The 16122-nt window shown below is 49.1% G+C and overlaps 5 protein-coding genes across 5 annotated transcripts; 2 read left to right on the top strand and 3 right to left on the bottom strand.

The window, feature by feature from the left end:
- Positions 1-423: 423 nt before the first annotated feature.
- Positions 424-2081, bottom strand: EPUS_00980 (uncharacterized protein; the record flags this gene model as incomplete). Its single annotated transcript, XM_007802538.1, has 4 exons — positions 424-764; positions 818-1057; positions 1105-1794; positions 1877-2081. The coding sequence occupies 4 exons, from the start codon at positions 2079-2081 to the stop codon at positions 424-426; spliced, it is 1476 nt and encodes a 491-aa protein (XP_007800729.1).
- Positions 2082-6132: 4051 nt separating this feature from the next.
- Positions 6133-8316, bottom strand: EPUS_00979 (uncharacterized protein; the record flags this gene model as incomplete). The annotated part of the gene is made up of 1 exon (XM_007802537.1): positions 6133-8316. The coding sequence occupies one exon, from the start codon at positions 8314-8316 to the stop codon at positions 6133-6135; it is 2184 nt and encodes a 727-aa protein (XP_007800728.1).
- A 999-nt stretch (positions 8317-9315) lies between these two features.
- EPUS_00978 (uncharacterized protein) lies at positions 9316-10839 on the bottom strand (the record flags this gene model as incomplete). The annotated part of the gene is made up of 1 exon (XM_007802536.1): positions 9316-10839. The coding sequence occupies one exon, from the start codon at positions 10837-10839 to the stop codon at positions 9316-9318; it is 1524 nt and encodes a 507-aa protein (XP_007800727.1).
- Positions 10840-13342: 2503 nt separating this feature from the next.
- EPUS_00977 (uncharacterized protein) lies at positions 13343-14047 on the top strand (the record flags this gene model as incomplete). The annotated part of the gene is made up of 1 exon (XM_007802535.1): positions 13343-14047. The coding sequence occupies one exon, from the start codon at positions 13343-13345 to the stop codon at positions 14045-14047; it is 705 nt and encodes a 234-aa protein (XP_007800726.1).
- Positions 14048-15466: 1419 nt separating this feature from the next.
- On the top strand, positions 15467-16012 carry EPUS_00976 (uncharacterized protein; the record flags this gene model as incomplete). Its single annotated transcript, XM_007802534.1, has 1 exon — positions 15467-16012. The coding sequence occupies one exon, from the start codon at positions 15467-15469 to the stop codon at positions 16010-16012; it is 546 nt and encodes a 181-aa protein (XP_007800725.1).
- Between the last annotated feature and the right edge of the window lie 110 nt (positions 16013-16122).

Raw genomic sequence — 16122 nt, 5'->3', positions numbered from 1 at the left:
TGCTAACCAACCCAATACCGGGCTTTCTCTTTTGAAGAATGGGGAACCTTTCATCAGAAGTTCTGCATCGACGAGTTCGAGATCAGAATAGCCAACAACCAGTCTTCGAACACGTTTTGCAACCCAAACGCCAGTTAACGTATAGCTAACACCGAAATTACCCGCCAATTTTGGTATCATTGCTATATTTTTTGGTTTCCATTCGTACATCCAAGGCCTGTAGCGAAGCCGGACCAATTGATTGTACTCACAATTAATAGACAAGTTAGTTGCCCAACCCCCTTCAACCCGAGCCAAATCTTTGAAGCCAACATCCGAGCTGATCGTACAAACCCAATAAGGAGACGAAATGCCGCAATTGGTGATATGATTGGTCTTCTAGGATGCTGAGAAATGCTACCCATGAGCCAGTATGGGTTGGTCTTATCGTCTATCGTCAGAATATTGTATGCCTTGCATGGCGGAGGGTCCGGCGCCATTCATTAGGGGTGGGAGTGTTCTGGGAGGTTCCGTTGCATTTGGTTGGAAATGACCATTACTGAAACCAGGACCAGGCTGGCTTTCATATGGCGCTTGGCTATGCTGATGCTGATGCTGATGCTGTTGTTGTTGTTGCTGTTGCTGTTGCTGTTGCTGAAACCGACTGACTTGCTGGCCGAGCTTCTCGAGCTGCGTTTGTCGTTCATGGTCTCGTTGTCGCAATTCTGCAAGCTCATTACGCATGGATTTATGTGAGCTTTCTAGGTGGGTTATATAGTCTATCGCTGCAAGAGGAGTCAGAATACCATGGTTGGTCCGTAACAGCTGTCGCACGTACCCCTGGTCAACGTCTCCCATTTGCTAGATTTATTGGTTTGGCTTGGTGGTAGACGTGCTCTTAGAGCCTCAAAGCAGTCTTTCATCTCGCTACGACGCTTCCTTTCGGCTAATTTGTGAGTAACTCTGAGCTCAGGCGTTCGACTATAAGGAGTGGTGCTGTTCGGGGAGTCGGGGTCATGCATAATGTCGGAGATCTGTTTGTGCTGTAGGCTGTGGTGGTGCAAGGAATTAGGAAGTTCTGGCCGCTGGTGAGTACGATACCCGCGCAAGGAAATGATATCTTACCATGCTGACCAGGGGGGAGTCTAGAATCATTCGTGTATAAACTGCTCGTGAAAGAATCGGCGAAACTGTTGCGCCGAGAATACGTAGGAGGAGGAGGAGGAGGAGGAGGAGGAGGAGCAGGACCTTCAGGGTCGGGGAAAGCATAAGCTTGTCCGGCCGTGGGAGCCTCAGCGTTATAAATCTCTGACCTTGGATTTTCTGCGATTGGTGGAGCAATCCGTCCTGCTGTGAATCCGCTTCGAGTTTCTGCAGCTCGTGATCCCAGGGGAGAGGAGAGCGAACCACCAGATGATCGAGGGCCGCGATAACCGTTCGTTTGAATACCTCGTTCTCTCTGGAGACCAGACACAAGGGACGCTTGCGAGGCATTCGTGCTTCCGTAAGGGGACTGTCCATTAAGAGCAAGTTTGTCCATGCCTTGGTGTACTCGAACATCTAAACTGCTGCGACGTGAATCCTGCAAATCGCCCACCCCTTTCTGACTTGATGCGTCAAAGCTTTGATTTATTGACGGCAACGTCGTATTCTGTTGCGAAATTGAAAAGCCAGGGGATGGTTGTGGGCCGGCAGGAGACGGCGTGACCGACGTGTCTGGTGTGAAAGGCGGTCTCTCCGAGCCGGATAGCCTGTTGGGAGAAGGCTGCGATGAGTTGAGGTAGGGATTGGTGCTGGTGGAATAGGCTGATGAACCTGGTCTCAATCAGCTATACTACTTTGGCTAGGGATATTGGTATAGATAGCAAACGAATGGAGGAGAAGGGGTCATGCTTACGAGTGCTCGGCGGCATTGACCACGCTCCAGAGTCTCTCTGGACCGCACTCATTGACAGATTGAGGGGTGGTTGCTCGGCGGGTACTGTATTCATGGTGGATGTCAAGGTAGTGATGGAAGGTAATGTTTGCTGTGTTTGTACGGGAGGTGTACGAGCGCTCGCGTTCCTGGCCTCCCACGGCCGGTGGCTGTTCGAGGTATTCATTGCAACCGGATTTTTCTTATGGTCCTGATAATCCAGGCTGCCCAAACGTGTGATATCACGGAGCTGCTAGGCTTTGGACTTGAGTAGATATTTGATCAGGTTGTAAAGCCAGACGACGAGATCCTCAAATCTTCATCTCTCGATAAAGAAGGGATGTGATGTAACAGGAACAAGGGGATAAATCGTGTTTAGCCGCTGGTACAGCAGATCGACGTGACACAGCTTGAGGGGGAAGATGCTCCGACCATGCGAGATATCTTGGGTAATACCCAAAGCAGAAATAGGATCCGCCAGGGGTAGATCTCCTGAAATGATAGCAGGAGACTTATGACAACAGCTGGATACGAAAGAGTAGAATACAGCTTCTGTGGTGAATGTGCTATACTGGCATCTGTTACCGGTCGTAGTATGCCGTCGGTTAGATGACTTCGGTCTTTGAACCGATGGCACTGATGAAGAGGTCAGATTCTCCAAATCTGAGCGCAAAGACAAGCTGAACCACAGCTCGGTCTATCCCTCACGTTCTTGGGCTCGCTTCTGAAGTCGAGAAGAGCTCCAGTCGTCAACTGTTCTGCCTGGCGCAAGGGCAGTCGATCGGGTCGTTGCTGGATCTTAGCACCTTTGACTGTGTGTTACAGCCTGAACAGGACAGCGCAATGGAACGCGTCGAGATCGCACAGATGTAGCACGGCAGATTGCGTGGCAGTTGAGAAAAGTGGGCTTCGAGCTGAGGAGGTTACTGGGAGAGGGCCAGCAGGAAGGTCGTGGGCGTCGGGAACTTGCGTCTTGAGAGCAGGGAATTGCGGTTGCTAACGTCAACAAGCGACGTCGAGGTCAAGTGGGCCACCGGTGATTATAAGTGGTTGACTAGACTGGGAGATAAGGGGAGCGAATTGGTTCGAGGCCGTTGTAGGGGTGAGGTGTAGAGAGAGCGAGCTGGAACGAGGATATCTGCTTCTGTCAAATAATGGCTAGGCGGGAGGACAGCCAATAAGTTAAGCCAGAAATCAAGCCCGGGGTGCAGAAGACAACGCCTTGCATGCGCTGAACCACCAACGCTTCTCAGCAGCACTCTTTAATTTACGAATTACCCGTTACGACAAGATTCAACACGGCTTTACAGATATTTGATTTCTTCGATGGCTAAACTCCTTCACCACTACAATTCATTAATGGAAAGCATTCGCATGGCTGAACCTTTTAAGCGCATGGCGGTCAAACGGCTGTTGAGTAGTTCCAGTCAGCTGTCCCGGCGATCAAAGCTGAATTCATTACCAGCTGAAGAGTCGTATCAATACATCTGATAGACTCGAGATTCCTGGCGCTTCAGAACCTTTGATAAAAGAGAGTACACCTCTCTTGACGCTGTCCCAAGGACTCACTCGTATCAAGTACACCAGCTCGTTTTCGCCTACGATTCCAGGGCCTGGTCGCTCCCGGTCCGCCGATCCACATGGAAATCCTTTAGTCCAACATCCATGTGCTGACCAGGGTGTCTTCAGTAAGCACTAATTTAGGCGATGGGAGATCTCTGGACTGGTTGAGCAACTAAGGAACGTCGAGGTTTCGAGTCAATCGGCAGTCTGATGCCTCCTGTTACAGATTGAATGCGATGCACAAAGCCTGACAATAAAAGTGTCCCAGAACCCGAGCAAAGATGCCCGCATCCGTGATCAGACGCCCGACAGCAGCAGCCAGACAGCATTGGGTTGCCTGAAACTTCCGTGCGATGGGGAATACAGCTGACAAACGCACGGCGGGCCTAAACTAATTAAATATCCAGCAGCGATCCCAGCATCATCGAAAAGCCCGCCTAACAGCAACGACGGTGGCCAAAATCAGGAGCAACCAGATGTTAAAGTCTTTGAATAAAGTTGGGAGATTCACTACTCTTGCCGTTGATCTCAGATTTCCCTTCTTGGTCTTCACATCGAGATCTCTGGAGGTTGCCAGGCCCAAGGTTTTTGACCAATACTCGGTTCCGTGTTTCGTCGCACAGGATGGGGCGGAAAGTAGGTAGTTAACGCTCGGACGTGGAGAGGACAATGTGTAAGGCTCGTCAAGCAAGAAGCTTTCATCCTGTCTCATGGATCACGAAAAGACCAGGCGTGACTGGTCAAAATCCATCCATCCCAACACGGCCATGTGTTTATGCAGGCGACAATCACGCGGAACCAACATGACACAGCGTCTGAAAATGGTCGATCTTCCATCCTCTTCATGGGTGCCTCCCTCTGACTATGCAGTATTAGGGTCGTCCTCCACAACCGGAACCTTATTGAATAGTAGCCTTCTTCTGAGCGGACCGAACTGAGGATCCATCGCCATCCCAGCACCAGTATTTCATGATCACTAGCCGATTCCTGGGTCATTGAATGCACATCATGTCGTTCGGCAGGCCCGAAGATGCTATGCACCAACCTCAAGCAGACAAGTGTTGCAGTACGTGACCGGGACGATGCGTAAGTGTCGTTCTTAGATCCCGGCTATCCTTGCACCGGACTCTGATTTGCAATTGATGAGAAGATCTGGTGAACTGTACACATACTATTCTTGGCGAAATCCGAATTATGATGTAGAGAAGCGAGTTAGTGCATGATTGACCTGATTGACCTGATTCGTGAAGAATTACTACGTACGCGCTGCGTCGATCCGGTATCGCACCGAGGGCCCGACTTGCTCTAATCAGTCTCTTGCATACAGGGACACGGCACCACGGTCCAAAAAAGGAGCAGAGACCGCGGTACACATAGTATTCCTAATGTCAGCTAAAGCATGATCTTGTTGTGTAACCTTGGAGAAATGTCAGCTCGATCGGAACCTGCCTGAGAGGCCCTGAGCAACGTGAGGAGACACCCCGATGAATGAGCGTGGCCGGTGTGTGTCTCACCATCTTTGTTAAGAAGCCTCGGCCTGGGGGCCTGTTAATTACGCGGAGATATCCGACTCGATCGGTAGGCTGACGGCAGAATCCTTCCTTCTCGCCCTTGGCCGGACAGAACGTCTCTCTGATCCGGACTCGGAGTCTTGACATCGTCGTACTAAGTCCTGAGCAATTTATACGACTGACAGCTGTGATCATACTTGGCACTGACAGCACACCACACCTTCAGGACAGAGCGGCAGGCCACTTATTGCTTGAACTGGTGGTGTACAATGTCAGCAAAGTCCTTTGTCAGCATCACCGTTTCTTGTTGCAGGAAGCAGACCACTTATCTCCCTTAACTCGACTCGACTTAGATATCCCAGTCAAGGCTTGACCGCAGTGAATACCAGAGCATATTCTTATCTAATCCATCTTCATCCTCCCGTTAGAGTGCTCCGCTTCCTTCCCGTCCCTTAGTCCATAGTACTCTCCAACCCTTTTCACCAAACAGTCTGTCTTGAGGAGGCGGACACAGTGGCTCATCGAAGTAGATAATGATATGCTCTCAGCAACTAGTAAAAGGAAAACTCTGTTCTTAAAACCCGCAGTATTTCAGCCCGTGAAATAACCATACCTAGTGACGGAAACACGATACGCCTCGCTTCCCTACTTCTCTTCCCCCAGATCCTCATCATCCTCACCCCCCTCCTTATCCCAAAGAGACCACTCTCTGCCTCCGTCACAACAATCGATCGCTAACACTCCACCCTATCCGAATCTCATAATTTCTCTCTCTTGTAGCTCCAGGCCATCCACAAACTCTGATCAAACCATGCTTCCAGCCCGCTCTTTCATCTCAGTACACCGGGCATATCGAGCTTTGAACAACGCTCGCCGTGACACGAAATGCAATCCCATCCCTCTCTACTGAACCTGTCAGCGACGATGAAAAACGACTGTGTATATACCACCACACGACATCGACGCAAAGAGTACCTGTTAAAGTGGTGTGAATTGTGTGTGTGAGAGAGTCAGAGGGCGGTTTCCCAATGTGTGGTGATTCGAGCTGGATCACGGAGATATCATCCAGTGTTGGGATTTCATGACTCTTTGCCGGGTTCTCGTCTTTATGTCTTTATGTTGTCTTCCATTCGTCGGCTTTCAGTTCATTCGTATCGAACATAATCATTTAGCATCTGCACAGATGCTTCCTCCTTCAATGAAACTATATCTCTGGTTATCCTGCTCCGGGTCCGACTCAGTTGTGTAATCATCTTCATAAGAATGCTCATCTCCCTCTCCCTCGTCCTCCTCTACTCCTTCTCCCTCTTCCTCCTCTACTCCTTCTCCTTCCTCTCCCTCCTCATTCTCATCCCAACCACCTTCCCCTGCCTCCACAACGCCTTTAATATCCCAACGATCCCCCTCAGCCGCCGCACTAATGTACTTGACAAACCTCAATGTACCTCGATCCCTCAAGACAATACTGAATCTATTCCAGGCTGGTGGGTCGGTAAAGAGGATTGCGTCATTCTCGTCGTCATGCTTGTAGATTGCCGGGTCTGATTTCCGAGACGCGTCCTTGATGGCGGAACTGGCGCCATCCTTTTCGGATACAAAGGAGCTGTCGTCATCGTCGCCGGCCATATATATTTCTTCGCCACCCACTTCGATACGATTGGCTGCATCACTATTTTCATCTTGGGTTCCGTTTATGGTCTTACCATTGGCGGACGAAGCAACCACGTTTGCTTGCGCGCTTGGACCATCGCCGTTGGCATGGCCATCATCATCATATGCTTCACCGGTTTGCCACCTACCTGACACAGTACAGCCAAGACTGAACTCCAACCTCGGATTCTCCCCTTCATACGCACTAGCTAGGGCATAATCTTTCCCTCTACTAAATCTTCGCGCCAGAATATCCAAGGACGCATCTCCGTCAATGGTTAGGCCTGTGATGATGGAGAGCCATTTCCTGAACGCGATACTGGGGAAGAGGTGGGTCATTAGATCTGTTAGTGGCAAATCCTCGCGTGAGGGATCATTCGTCAAAGACGAGCCATGGTTTTTAAGGGGCGGTTGCTTAAAGGAAAAGCGATGTTTGTGCGGTGGTCGGGCTGTTCTCCATTCACTGCATTTATTCTCGTTGGTGTTGGCGTCAGAATCAGGGATTTCGTGCTGAGACACGAACTCTCGCAGCGAACCTGCGAACCTGTCGCACAAGAAGCGGTCGAGTTGGAGGAAGGAGTTCTCTCCGAAGCTTGAAGCTAGTTGCTCGGTCATCTCGGGGGTAAGGTAGCTTGGGGAGATGTACTGGAGGAGTAAGTTGAGGTCTGCTTCCGTTAGGAGAGTCAGATCGTCATCAGCGGTCTCCGCCTGGTCTGGCTCAAGGTCTTGCTTAGCATGGTTCTTATCTAACTGGTCAAAGCGCAGAAATTGGGGTTGTGGCTCGTCAAACTCGTCCGCTTCTTCCCCTTGCAATTGGCTTAGACTGCTCTTTTCTGCTAACTTTTGCTCAAGCCCTTCTTCGTATCCATCTTCACCCTCTTGCGGGATGTGATACCAGCCCGAAATCGCCATTCTTACTCTCTTCTTTTCCTCCTCTGGCCTCCCAATTGGTGGATGATACACCTCCTCCACATCATGAAAGCTCTCACCAGGCTGCACGGCGAAAAAACTCAACTGGCCCCAAGTAGGTGGTATCACCTTGACGTGCTCCGGCAGAGGCACCTTAACCTCCTCCCCTCGCTTGTTTCTCTTTTGCTCTGTCGCATACAGCCTCAGCCCACCACCCCATTCAGCTTGCCATGGTTCGTCCGGATCGGTCAAGTATAGGATGTAGCTCACCCTTCGAGTTCCGATAACATCGTCGTGACACAGCAAATAGCTTCCTGGTGTGTAGATATTGATTGCCATGTCCGTCTTCTTACCACTCAACTTCCCCGCACCTGTCACGTCTTCCAAAAAAGCTCGAAACTCGGCGCTGTAGAGTGCATCCCTCAATGTTACCAGACTGGGCAGGTCGGCCAATTGCGCAGAATCAAGTCCATCGAGGTTGGCGAGATCACCAGATTGCTGGATCTTGTAGATGTCTGTCTCTTTCGGAGTGAATGAGATATGTGTGAGGATCTCGGTTCGAACAGAGCGGAGGAGAGTATCGGATATGAGAGCAGGTATGACTCCATGTCGGTAAGGGTGTGAGTCCTGGTAGGCTGCTTGGTAGGTGGTTAATGTTTTTGGTTCAAAGAGTGTCGGGTGGAACTGGGAGTGAATCCCGGGAGTATGGGTGGAAGAGAGAAGCGCTTTTTTGAAGGGTTGAGAGTCGCCATTTGACGTGGAAGTCTCTGCTTCATATTTCCGCTTCATGATTGCATGTGTTGAGGTAAGATACGATATATAAGGGAACAAGCCTATGGGTTGCTAAATATGCATGCACAATCAAATTCTTTTAGACGAAAGCTCATTCAATTATCAAAGCCCTCATGCTTACAGGAATTCTCTCAAAAAGCTCTCTCAGCTTAAATGGACTCGATTGATACCGTTTGGCCTCAGAAGGTGGATCTGTGTAGTACTGTGCATGGCCAAACTCTTGCGAAATTTGGGCGGTTGTGCGGAGTTGCTAGCGCCGCGCTCTCAAACAGAAATAATCCTTACAAAGTCTTCTGTGTATTGAGATTAAAAATGATGCTGATTCTGATGTATTCCTTAGACGAATTGACAGAGCAGACTTTTACATATTGATTTTGACTTCTCTTAAAAGAATTTATATGATCAAATCCTATATCAGATGAATCAGACGAAGCTCAGCATCATTTTGATATAGATTATATCTAATAAGTCAATTTGTAAAGTCCGTATCAGCTGTTTCTGTTTGACGGCATAGCGTCAGCAATTCTTGATATAACGCCAAGGGTTTGCAGGAATTTCGCAATGCACAGTACTACTAGTCAGTACTGTTTCGTTCGCTCTACACTGATAATGTGTTCAATAAAGCTGATATTGAATAACTTACTTCACTGGCATTGGTTATCGTGATATTCTCCATGTTGTTGCCTTTGTATCAAGAACACACCAAGAACGCTGCGAGGAGCGTTCATCGATTGCTTCTAGATATCCCCTGCAATCCTGCTAACTACCAGTAATATACTTTCAAACCACCCAGCCGTCAAACCCGGGGTATATTTCCTGCCAGATGACTCCTGTACCAGAAACACGGTTACCTCCCTGTGTTCGCCAACGCTAATGTTAGAAACCCTGACATAACTGTTGCTACATGTGATTGGTATAAACGAAAATCGTGAAGTGTGTATAAGACGTCAGACGTCCCCAAGTTCCATATCCTGGTGCTAACGCAACAACGTCTCCTCAAGCTTTACCAAATATGCCTAAGCTCTTTGGAAGCAGGTTCTTATGCAATGATGTTCGATGTGATGGTACAGGTCGAGACTCTTTCTCGTCATCACACTCCCATGGAACGGCATCGGGACTTCTGATTATGCTTGCCATCAGCCCCAATCGTGCCCGTGACGAATCAGGTCGTTTTTCCAAGTCATGCTGGATTTGAACTGAGGGTGCAAAGACTTGCCCTCTAGTGCCCTTCTTGAGGATTGACTTTGGTGTTAGTGACCGCGCGTCATCATTCGAAAGCCGAACTGAGCGAGCCTCCCCAGCTGAGAAAGCTCGAGCAGATTCATTGGACTCTTCCCTTGTGGTAATGGGATGATCAAGCCCATCGGAATTTAGTGAGAGGAGTACTAGTTCGGAAAATTTGACGTCCATTGGTGGAAACGGGAAAGAGTCGTCAACCTTGATGACAGGCTGACGTGGATGCGGCAATGATAATGGCTCGGAAGAGGGCGTAATGGGCCAATGCTCCAACGTAGTTGAGCTTGGAGACGAAGCTTGATCTGAAATAGCATAGTTCTCTTCCCATCTAGGAATTTCTTTGGAGGTATATCCCTCGCTCGAACCCTGGAGAGAAACTTCTGTGCGACTCTGTAGTCCGGATATATGGGGGACAACAAGTGACTTAGGCATGTCATCGGGAAAGAAGGATGTGATATGTGGAAGGCTGCTCCCCAATGGTGATCTTAGTGAGGGTGTATGTAATGGAGTACTTTTTGCTCGAGAATTTTTGATGCTATTGCTGCTTGAAAAACTTTCTGCTGAATGGACTACATGCGCGCCATTTGCTGACCTTGCCTGGCTCGAATGATTCGAGTTGTTAGTGGAAGCTGATAGTCCCCGGCTGTGTCTCCCATGGCCGCTTGGAGCGGCGCTGCGAGAACGAGCAGAGGATGCTCTTGTCGAATGCCCGCGAGAGCTTGTTCGGGGATTTCTTCTATCATATTCTTCATTCGCTGTTCGTGGCATTCCATCCCATTTCGAGTTGACCTTTGGCACGTCTTGAGGCATCTTGGTAGACGATACGCCCGACATTCCAGGAGGATTCTTTCGTCCTGGATTCTGAGCTGTTTGTTTCCGCGATTGATTCTGCATTTGTAGAAAGGCATCTGTCGAAGGTTCCTTGGTGAAAAGCGTACCGAGAAAGGAAGGTTTCTTTTTATCTTTGGTAGGCTTTGCTGTGCTAGACATGGCCAGGGATCGTGCAGAAAGAGATCTAGGAGCAGAAGTCACGGAGGATAATGGGGTCAAGACTGGCAATCCAGGTGACCGAGGGCCGCTTTCGACATCAGAGGGAGAGGTGATGACTGTAGAGGTTGTGCTAGCAGTATCTGTGGTCAGGGTTATTCCAATTGTGCTTGCCGACTGCCGCGACCCAGTAGATGGGCTGCCAGAAGGAATAGAGTTTCGATAAGAGAGGCGCGGCACGAGGGCGTAGGCGGGATGATCGGCCGTGCGTGAAACGATCGTTTCAGTTGGGGCCATTTCGTAATGTTTGGTTTGAGGGCAGCGCAATAAAGAGAGACCACGGGATTGGGAAGACACAAAGGAAACACTTCGAGATATCTTGAGAAGATGGAGGAGTTTCGTTCATATGGGGATTGTCATCAGATCCTCAAGCGCGTTGACCTGGGGTGTGGTCACACAACGCAGTACGGCGCATTCGAAAGATCACAAAAATAAAGATCTGGAATTATGCAACGACACATTAACATGGAGTACGGCACAAAGCTAAGGATGCACGCCTGGAGAAATCTGAGCAGTGAATATACGTAGCGGATAGGAAGGATGTTCGTAGTAACTTACTTAGAAAGAAAAAGGGACGTGCACATCATATTAGTTAGTTAGCCGAAATTTCATCAGCGGCTTGAATGCACAACTGGGACCAGAAGCATGGGATTTGAACACATTATCCTGGTTACTTGGACCATGTGCGGTGGATACAATGGAACGAGTGGAGTGCCCAAGGCAAGAAAGATGTCAACGGAGGTGGAGCACCGTCAAATCGCCAGACGATGTCTTTGTGGACAACTGAAGTCATCGGTTCCTTTCCAGAGTTAATTAGTTTAGGGCTGCCGCTTTGAATGGTTGGTGGCGCCAATTGACAATAGCATTGCAAACGCCTGAAGTAATGTTAGCTCAACGCTAGTATTATTACTTGTAACCCCTATCTGACCAGAATAGCTATGTTCAAAGAAGTTAGATGTGATGATTCGACACATCACAATGGATGCACATGGAGCAGGCTTTACGGTGACGAATCATAACACTGTGTTCCCGTAGTAAGAGTAATAGAACTAGTAGCTACTTCTAGCACCAGACTAACTTTACTTCCGGGCACCCCCGTAGTATGGCACGGATATTGGAGACGCCACTGACCAATCTCGCTCAAGCTCAGGCCACATGTCGATTACCAGAATTAAAGATTGACATTTTCAGCAAGCCAACACTACGTACGGAGTACACGAAGCGAAACCCACTTTAATTAAGTAGTTGTAATGAGCTACCAATAGAGGACGTTTTCCCATTCCCTAGGCCACCCATGACGTTCGCTAATCTAGAGAGGAGCACTAGATCGATACTACGTAAGCTTCAATCTCAACGATTCCAGAAGCACTTGTCATTCTTACATTGACTATCTGCAATACGATTACTGATACGGAGTAACCTTTGAGCAATAGAAGAGATTGGAAGAGTGTTGAGAAAGATATCTGGGTCAATTTCGCTAAGTACCAAGCATATTGGGATCTTGCTCCTAGTACCTGTGGATTATGATTGCAATGGGAGATGCGATGTAATTTCGGATTGCCTACTTCATTTGTTATAACCTGGGTGATTCTAAGCGTAGGATCGTGAATGATCTACTACGCTATGGTATCAGGCGGAATTTTTATACCTTCCTAGTGAAAACGCTAGTATTCATAAATTACTCACTACGCGGAATTGAGTATAAACGTCCACGAAATGGCCTAAATAGGACTACTCTCTAAAATCGAGTTTGCATTCCATCAGCATCTACTCCGTATAACTGCTTGACATCTTGCCTGCATCAACTGAAGCAGCTCCTTAAGATAATCAGAAGGTACAGCATCCCACGCAGCTTTAATAGCTGTTTGTAGCTCGTAGAATGTGCAGAACGCGTAGAATTTGCAGGATATTCGCACGATGCGCGCAGGATAAGCAAAATTTACAGGACAACGATTTGTACATAAGGAGGGCGTTTGGTAAGGAATTATGACCAGCGGCGGGTACAGAGATTCCACCCAATACCGTAGTACGACGTGACCTAGATTTCCCTGTCACTCTTGTGGTCACAGGTGCATCTAGGAAACTCGTGGCATAGCTCGTGGCATAGCTTAAACCTTAAACTAGCCAGCCGCTGAAAGAAGAAGCCCTACAAGCAGTAGACGCGGGGACTGGGCCTGGACTTGGAATTCGTACCGGTACACCACACAAGGCTTTACTCTGCCAACACAGCCTCAGTCTCCACAAAGCTGCAACCGCACCAATTTCGCCTTTGCCATTCGGAATTACGACTAATACACCCCAACTGCTTGCGAGAGGATGTGTTGGGGGCACGCTGTGTACGATCAAAGGTGCCTAATGCACGAATTAGTGGAGTGTTTGCTGACAGCCAAACCCTTGTAGCAAACTGCCCTCTGACCACTTCCTCAAAACCAAAGCGTATCAGTAATGATAGAGTAAAGAGTGCCTTCTCTCCCTCAACCCCGGTCGTTCTCTAAAGCAACGTCATAAGAGAACAGTCTAGATTCCAAAAGGCCACTTCCAGCACCTCGGTGCAGCCGGATTTTGATCAGCCTATCAAAACATCATCCACTCAGCTTATCCCGGGGTCGCCACCCCTGGAGCACCTTCCCGGTTGAGCACACCTGCATCTCCATCAACCGCATAGCAGCCGTAGGGACGCATGTCTTCAACTACAGACTCTCCACAGAGTAAGCCTCCAATAACTAGGCTCAAATTGACTATGCCGTCGCCTACCCATCTTGCGAATTTGGAAGACCTGCCTGCGTCACAAGACTTTGGTCAGGATACTCGCCGGCCTTCCTATTCTCCAGTGACACCCACCCTTCAAGATGGGCCCTCGCTTGCTGATTTCCCAAAAAGGAAACAGCCGGATTTTGTGGATGAGCCAGACCCGATCCCCATTAGCCTCGATGAGAATTCTGACGCTATTGCCCTGAAAGCCGCTCTCTCTATCCTGCTGTTACAAAAGCAACAAAGCCAGAGGGATATTAAACAGCTTGAAAAAATGAAGGCCGGAGCCAACAGTGAGCCTGAAGCCTTCATTGACGCTCTCAAAATGGGGAAACTAAGCAAAGCGCCGCCGCAGGCGCTTGTCGACATTGAAGTTGATGGTGATGGTAGTGATGACGCAGAAAAAGCAGATCAAACGACGACTGAGTCAGACAAGCCAGATCATGATTTCGGGCAATTTCCAAACCCACAGAATGTCATTCGATGTCCGCCCATCAATTGGGCAAAATATCATGTCGTTGGTGAGCCCCTAGATAGACTTCATGAAGAGCAAAGGCAACGGCCTGAGCCTGGGCATCCACGGAGAGATGAGTATGGCAGACCGCCAGAGCATGTCATCGCCGCGCCCTACCGGCCTTTCGTTGATAGCCCCGAGCTCACACATGGCAGCACACGGAGAGAAGGAGGGGAGTAATTTATGCTTTGTCACAGCGTAGAATTGAAAGAGGACAGCCCCAAATCCGTGTCGGACTGCATAATGTGTCTGGCAAGAAGACGTGTCCTCACCAAGTGTACTGGTGGCGCACTTTGGCGGTACCCACCACGCCACGAGGCTATCTAACCACCTTGAGCCTCATTTGCGCCAGCTATATGCACGGAGAAGACTCGGTGTTTGATGCCGCTATTGGGCAAACAAAGCAAGATATGCAGCGTCTGACATGTACGCGCAAAGCTGTTTGCCTTACTCCTCTTCATGAATAGTAAATTCGCGAGAGTATCTAGTCAGCATCTATGCCGTTGGCACTCCCCAATAGACTCAATGTAGTCATTTCAACACCAGTCCAGTACTGCGTCCTACGTGACTTTTTTCCTTCTCTGTTTTCTCTTTTTTTTCTTCTTTCTCGTTTTTCTCTTCTTTCTCTGAATTCGTAGACACGAGTCCAGCCTGGTCAGGTCCACGGCAAACAATGTACAGGTAACCGGCTGGAACATGTGATCATGTATCCCAAAGACTTAACCGGCAGAATCATAGTCTCAAATCTTAAGTCTCCATGATTTTGGCGGCCACCCAGGGCCATTCGAAAAGAGATAGTGAGGTGTCCCGTCAAGATCCACCTTTCAAGACGTCGTTGCTTAGCTTTTTGTGTCTTGACACCGAGAAGCTCAGGTAGACACAAACTCCCAAAAATATAAATATCGATCCCACCTAATTAGACCTCAACGCATATAAGAGAACGAATATGCAGAGCCCATTGTTGCAATAATTTGGCCCCGGTCAGAAAGGAAAGGAGTTGCCCTGTATGATCTCATACATGTTCAGGGTCTGAAATGGAAGCAACATGTCTATGGGATAAATTTAACCAGCGCCCTCCGAATACCCAAAGCAGAGTCCTCAGGAGAATCAGCATCGAGCAGACACCAATCATCACTTCCAATCTCCCTACTCTATCCGATTGCCATGGCACAGAAAGTGTTTTCTAGCTACGGTAGACTTGACTTTGTTTCTACATAACTGACTGTGTCGTTCTCCGCAAATTTCCCCTCTGGGTGATGTCATTTATCAATAAAAGTCAATTGGGTATGATCGGGCTTATCCTGCAAGGCTTGAACTGTAAATGGCATTGCTGACTACACAAAAGATAAGAACATGGTCACGACATGATCTTGTTGTCTCTGTTGTACGGACCCTGAACGACTATGTACTACAACTGACTGGCCCCCTGCCCTCAGCCCTGCCTCACTGTTGCTTTCTGTACCACTACTTCTCACCAGAGAGCTAGAACCGTCAGTGCTTCTGACCTGAACATTCTAGGGTGACTCGGCCTTTAACTGTCAGAGCTAGACACTTTCTACGCACATTCTCTCAGGACACAAATACACAAATATCTCCAGCATGGAACCCCAAGGGCCCTCACAACCCTCCCAGCAAACCGGCTACAACCAACCCACCAACCCCTCCACCCAAACCGCCTCTGAGAAATCCCAATCTCACGACCCATCCGGCTCCTCCGGACCACCAATTGATCGCCGTCAAGCCCACGATGTCCCCTCGAGTCACACCAGCGACGCAACCCCGTCTTCCCTTGGCCGAGGCGACACAGGCTCCCTCAAAACGAAAGACACCTCCGTCTCTGACGCGCAGAACTACTCAAAATCCGAGCTCGAAGGCGAGCAGATGCGCCCCCCAGGCGAGGGAGACGTTGCGTCCGCGGTGACAGAGAAGAGGTTTGGCGGTCATGGCGAGGAGGAGGGGTTAATGCAGAACATGGATGAAAAGACCAAGGCGCACAAGGAGGCACTGCATGACAGAGGGGAGAAGACGGGGGCTGAGATCGAGGAGGAGGGAAAGGAGGATTGGACGGGAAAGAAAGGGAATGTGGATGTGGCAGAGGCGCTTGGAGGGAGGGGGACCGCCGTTGTGCTTGCTGCAGAGGAATGAGCAAACGCTATTCTCAGGTTTCAGAAGGCTATCCGTCGAAACCATGAGGAAGCAGACGAGAAATCTCGCTATGCTTGAGAGGTGAAGCATGCAACCTCTGGGAGCGTTTA

This window comes from Endocarpon pusillum (genome assembly GCF_000464535.1).
Source record: "Endocarpon pusillum Z07020 unplaced genomic scaffold scaffold1719, whole genome shotgun sequence".
In the NCBI taxonomy this organism is placed as follows: Eukaryota; Fungi; Ascomycota; class Eurotiomycetes; order Verrucariales; family Verrucariaceae; genus Endocarpon; species Endocarpon pusillum.
Note: the sequence above shows the minus strand (reverse complement) of the source record. Positions and strands in the feature narration are given on the sequence as shown.